This window comes from Notolepis coatsorum (genome assembly GCF_963971535.1).
Source record: "Notolepis coatsorum genome assembly, chromosome: 3".
Taxonomy (NCBI): Eukaryota; Metazoa; Chordata; class Actinopteri; order Aulopiformes; family Paralepididae; genus Notolepis; species Notolepis coatsorum.
This window is the reverse complement of record NC_140167.1, coordinates 2762428-2768906: the sequence shown is the minus strand read 5'-3', so window position 1 is coordinate 2768906 and position 6479 is coordinate 2762428. Positions and strand designations below refer to the sequence as shown.

The window sequence follows — 6479 nt, the reverse complement described above, 5'->3', positions numbered from 1 at the left end:
CCCTGGCGTCCGGAGCTCAGGTTGAGGGCCACGAAGCCCCCCGCTGCTGGCCCCCGCTCCCTCCCCCCCCCCCGCTCCCCCGGGGAGCCCGGGGACGCCGCCAGCCTGGGGGAGGAGCCTCCGCAGCCGCCGCCGGAGAGCCGGAACTCCTCGTCGTAGTGCCAGACCCGCTCGGCTCCCGGCACCACGCACAGGGCCTGGGGGGGGGGGCCCGGGGTCAGCGCCGCCGCGGGGGGGGGGCCCTCGGGTCATCCTGCTGCTGGCCGGAGCTGCGTCACGGGAAGCAGAGGAACACAGGTTTAGTTTAGTTTAGTTTATTTAGCACATATTTAAAAAAAAAAATAAAAACAGTGCTAGGAGGGAGCGAAGCCCAATGGGCTCGTGTACAAAGTTCCACTCCCGTCTCATTGGCCATAAACATAATCAACGAAATACATGTAAACATGGTCTGGAAAATAAAGTCAAAACAAGATCAGAGACATAAGGCAGACACTATGGAAGATGGACACGAGTCGATAACAAGACCTTTTATTTTTATTTTTTTTCCAAGAAGTAGTACGATATTATCGGCCGATATCGGCATTAAATGTGATATCGGAAAATATCGGTATCGGCTTTAAATATTTTTTTCTTTTAATTTTTTTTACATTTCTATAACCTTTATTTAGCCAGGCAAGCAAGTAAGAACAAATTCTGATTTTATTTATTGTCAAAAGTATGCATAATGTTGTGTTAATTCCACAACAAGAGATATGTAATGTTAATTACCTGAAATGATTCAGTTTTTTGGGGGGAAACCCTGCATATATCGGTATCGGTTGATATGGGTATCGGAAATTAAGAGTTGGACAATATCGGTATATCGGTATCGGTAAAAAAGCCAATATCGAGCATCCCTACCAAGAAGGCAAAGGAGAGGAGAATAACATATGGACAGTATGATATATACTGTATATATATATATATAATGAGGAGAGAGCACACGCAGCCATACAGTAGATGTAACACAGGAGTAACTTAATGTGTCTGTGATTTATGATGACATTTGGAAGAACACACTTTAGATCGCAGTGAAGTTTAAAACACATAGTGCTGTGTATATACATTTAGATATTTATATTACTGCATACATATATATATCCATATCTCTCTGAATATACCTGCATATAATCCTTCTATATACCTACTTATTCACCTGCATTAAACCCATATAACTCTGTATGATACAATAATGCTGTATATATATTTATTTATTACCATATATATCTCTATCCACAATCCATCCAATCTGTCTGTACATACCTGCATATAATCCTTGTTACATATCTGTAGATACTATATCTATACATATCCCTTACCTACTCTTACTAGTTACGCTGCTGGCCAGTATGACTTACTACCATAGTGTCTTTATACCTGTATCACTGTACATATTAATACTACAACTATGTACATACATCTGATTAGCACTATTACTCTGTAGTACTAATTCATATAATAAAATTTTATTTACCCAGTTTAAATCACATGTACATTGTATATTATTGTTACATTTGTACCCTGATTGGATGCCAAATTTATTTTCGTTGTACTGTACTTGTGCATTTGAATTTTATCTAAAATAATCTAATCTAATCTAAAATAATCTAATATAATCTAATCTAAAATAATCTAAAATAATCTAATCTAATCTAAAATAATATAATCGAATCTAATCTAAAATAATCAAATCTAATCTAAAATAATCTAATCTAAAATAATAATCAAATCGAATCTAAACTAAAATAATCTGATCTAAAATAATCTGATCTAAAATAATCTGATCTAAAATAATCTAAAATAATCTAAAATAATCTAACCTAATCTAAAAGAATCTAACCTAATCTAAAATAATCTAAAATAATCTTAACCTAATCTAAAAGAATCTAACCTAATCTAAAATAATCTAACCGAATCTAACCTAATCTAAAAGAATCTAACCTAATCTAAAATAATCTAAAATAATCTAACCTAATCTAAAAGAATCTAACCTAATCTAAAAGAATCTAACCTAATCTAAAAGAATCTAACCTAATCTAAAAGAATCTAACCTAATCTAAAATAATCTAAAAGAATCTAACCTAATCTAGCCTAATCTAACCTAATCTAACCTAATCTAGCCTAATCTAACCTAATCTAGCCTAATCTAACCTAATCTAACCTAATCTAAAATAATCTAAAAGAATCTAACCTAATCTAGCCTAATCTAGCCTAATCTAACCTAATCTAGCCTAATCTAACCTAATCTAACCTAATCTAGCCCGTAACGTGGGAGGGGGGGGAGAGAGGCACGGCGGCCGGACTGACCAGGCCTCCAGGAGGCGCTCCGGGCTGGGCTTGGACTCCAGGTCCAGCCTCCTCTCCAGCTCCAGGCTGTGGATGTTGCGGAGCTTCCTGAGCAGGGGGCCGTCGCGGTCCTCCGAGTGACCCTTGACCGGGGAGCCCAGGCTGGGGCCGGCGTAGGGGCTCTGGTGACCCTGGTTAGTCTGCTGCTGCTGCTCCTCCTCCGTCGCCGCCTGGGGGGGGGGGGGGGGGGGGACAGTGTGGGTCGCGTGAGACCAGGAAGTGCATGAATCAACGAGAATAGGTTGGAAGAAATGAGGTTTAAAAGAAGGAAGGGTCGTCTCGTCAGAACACCAGCGTTCTATACCAAGGAAATTATAAAAGAAGGAAGGGTCGTCTCGTCAGAACACCAGCGTTCTATACCAAGGAAATTATAAAAGAAGGAAGGGTCGTCTCGTCAGAACACCAGCGTTCTATACCAAGGAAATTATAAAAGAAGGAAGGGTCATCTCGTCGGAATACCAGCGTTCTATACCAAGGACACTATAAAAGAAGGAATGGTCGTCTCGTCGGAATACCAGCGTTCTATACCAAGGACACTATAAAAGAAGGAAGGGTCGTTCAAGTCAGAATACCAGCGTTCTATACCAAGGAAACTATAAAAGAAGGAATGGTCATCTCGTCGGAATACCAGCGTTCTATACCAAGGACACTATAAAAGAAGGAATGGTCGTCTCGTCGGAATACCAGCGTTCTATACCAAGGACACTATAAAAGAAGGAAGGGTCGTCTCGTCGGAATACCAGCGTTCTATACCAAGGACACTATAAAAGAAGGAAGGGTCGTCTCGTCAGAACACCAGCGTTCTATACCAAGGAAATTATAAAAGAAGGAAGGGTCGTCTCGTCAGAACACCAGCGTTCTATACCAAGGACACTATAAAAGAAGGAAGGGTCGTCTCGTCAGAACACCAGCGTTCTATACCAAGGAAATTATAAAAGAAGGAAGGGTCGTCTCGTCAGAACACCAGCGTTCTATACCAAGGAAATTATAAAAGAAGGAAGGGTCGTCTCGTCAGAACACCAGCGTTCTATACCAAGGAAATTATAAAAGAAGGAAGGGTCATCTCGTCGGAATACCAGCGTTCTATACCAAGGACACTATAAAAGAAGGAATGGTCGTCTCGTCGGAATACCAGCGTTCTATACCAAGGACACTATAAAAGAAGGAAGGGTCGTTCAAGTCAGAATACCAGCGTTCTATACCAAGGAAACTATAAAAGAAGGAATGGTCATCTCGTCGGAATACCAGCGTTCTATACCAAGGACACTATAAAAGAAGGAATGGTCGTCTCGTCGGAATACCAGCGTTCTATACCAAGGACACTATAAAAGAAGGAAGGGTCGTCTCGTCGGAATACCAGCGTTCTATACCAAGGACACTATAAAAGAAGGAAGGGTCGTCTCGTCAGAACACCAGCGTTCTATACCAAGGAAATTATAAAAGAAGGAAGGGTCGTCTCGTCAGAACACCAGCGTTCTATACCAAGGACACTATAAAAGAAGGAATGGTCGTCTCGTCGGAATACCAGCGTTCTATACCAAGGACACTATAAAAGAAGGAAGGGTCGTCTCGTCGGAATACCAGCGTTCTATACCAAGGACACTATAAAAGAAGGAAGGGTCGTCTCGTCAGAACACCAGCGTTCTATACCAAGGAAATTATAAAAGAAGGAAGGGTCGTCTCGTCAGAACACCAGCGTTCTATACCAAGGACACTATAAAAGAAGGAAGGGTCGTTCAAGTCAGAATACCAGCGTTCTATACCAAGGAAACTATAAAAGAAGGAATGGTCATCTCGTCGGAATACCAGCGTTCTATACCAAGGACACTATAAAAGAAGGAATGGTCGTCTCGTCGGAATACCAGCGTTCTATACCAAGGACACTATAAAAGAAGGAAGGGTCGTCTCGTCGGAATACCAGCGTTCTATACCAAGGACACTATAAAAGAAGGAAGGGTCGTCTCGTCAGAACACCAGCGTTCTATACCAAGGAAATTATAAAAGAAGGAAGGGTCGTCTCGTCAGAACACCAGCGTTCTATACCAAGGACACTATAAAAGAAGGAAGGGTCGTTCAAGTCAGAATACCAGCGTTCTATACCAAGGAAACTATAAAAGAAGGAATGGTCATCTCGTCGGAATACCAGCGTTCTATACCAAGGACACTATAAAAGAAGGAAGGGTCGTCTCGTCGGAATACCAGCGTTCTATACCAAGGAAATTATAAAAGAAGGAAGGGTCGTCTCGTCAGAACACCAGCGTTCTATACCAAGGACACTATAAAAGAAGGAAGGGTCGTTCAAGTCAGAATACCAGCGTTCTATACCAAGGAAACTATAAAAGAAGGAATGGTCATCTCGTCGGAATACCAGCGTTCTATACCAAGGACACTATAAAAGAAGGAATGGTCGTCTCGTCGGAATACCAGCGTTCTATACCAAGGACACTATAAAAGAAGGAAGGGTCGTCTCGTCAGAACACCAGCGTTCTATACCAAGGAAATTATAAAAGAAGGAAGGGTCGTCTCGTCAGAACACCAGCGTTCTATACCAAGGACACTATAAAAGAAGGAAGGGTCGTTCAAGTCAGAATACCAGCGTTCTATACCAAGGAAACTATAAAAGAAGGAATGGTCATCTCGTCGGAATACCAGCGTTCTATACCAAGGACACTATAAAAGAAGGAATGGTCGTCTCGTCGGAATACCAGCGTTCTATACCAAGGAAACTATAAAAGAAGGAATGGTCATCTCGTCGGAATACCAGCGTTCTATACCAAGGACACTATAAAAGAAGGAAGGGTCGTTCAAGTCAGAATACCAGCGTTCTATACCAAGGACACTATAAAAGAAGGAAGGGTCGTCACGTCAGAATACCAGCGTTCTATACCAAGGAAACTATAAAAGAAGGAATGGTCGTTCAAGTCAGAATACCAGCGTTCTATACCAAGGACACTATAAAAGAAGGAAGGGTCGTTCAAGTCAGAATACCAGCGTTCTATACCAAGGAAACTATAAAAGAAGGAATGGTCATCTCGTCGGAATACCAGCGTTCTATACCAAGGACACTATAAAAGAAGGAATGGTCGTCTCGTCGGAATACCAGCGTTCTATACCAAGGACACTATAAAAGAAGGAAGGGTCGTCTCGTCGGAATACCAGCGTTCTATACCAAGGACACTATAAAAGAAGGAAGGGTCGTCTCGTCGGAATACCAGCGTTCTATACCAAGGACACTATAAAAGAAGGAAGGGTCGTTCAAGTCAGAATACCAGCGTTCTATACCAAGGACACTATAAAAGAAGGAAGGGTCGTCTCGTCGGAATACCAGCGTTCTATACCAAGGACACTATAAAAGAAGGAAGGGTCGTCTCGTCGGAATACCAGCGTTCTATACCAAGGAAACTATAAAAGAAGGAAGGGACATCACGTCATAATACCAGCGTTCAATACCAAGGAAACCATAAAAGAAGGAAGGGACATCACGTCATAACACCAGCGTTCTATACCAAGGAAACTATAAAAGAAGGAAGGGTCGTTCATGTCAGAACACCAGCGTTCTATACCAAGGAAACTATAAAAGAAAGAAGGGACATAAAAATGGTTTGTAAAGCTATTTTTGAAAACTACAAAGGTGAATAATACTTAATACTTCTTTTGTAAATTTCTTTTAGAATACTGTTTGAGTCTAAACTTTGTTAAGAATATAGGACAGGCATGTATAAGCATTATGCTTCAGTCTGTACCTTTTCAGTCACTGTCAAGTAAAATATTGTAAAATGATTGTGCATATTGTATTGTGTGAGATGAATAAAACTACTACTACTACTACTACTACTACTACTACTACTACTACTACTGCTACTACTACTACTACTACTACTACTACTACTACTACTACTACTACTACATAATAATAATAATAATAATAATAATAATAATAATAATAATAATAATAATAAATTCAATTTGTACCGCACTTTATATTTGTGAAAATCTCAAAGTGCTACGGGAGATAAAGATAAAAAAGTTGAATGAATAAAACAATTTAAATGAATAAAACAACCAGTGAAATGGAAGAACATAAAAATTAAATA

The 6479-nt window shown here is 40.5% G+C and overlaps 1 protein-coding gene across 1 annotated transcript in view; it reads right to left on the bottom strand.

Moving 5' to 3' along the window:
- The window catches only part of LOC311225117 (tau-tubulin kinase 2-like), a gene marked incomplete at both ends in the record, with an annotated part of 90183 nt that overhangs the window by 4550 nt on the left and 79154 nt on the right, over positions 1 to 6479 (bottom strand). Inside the window, 3 exons of the mRNA XM_084310322.1 lie at positions 8 to 197; positions 242 to 269; positions 2347 to 2555. Coding sequence (XP_084166448.1) covers positions 8 to 197; positions 242 to 269; positions 2347 to 2555 — 427 coding nt within the window. The remainder of the gene's footprint in view (positions 1 to 7; positions 198 to 241; positions 270 to 2346; positions 2556 to 6479) is intronic.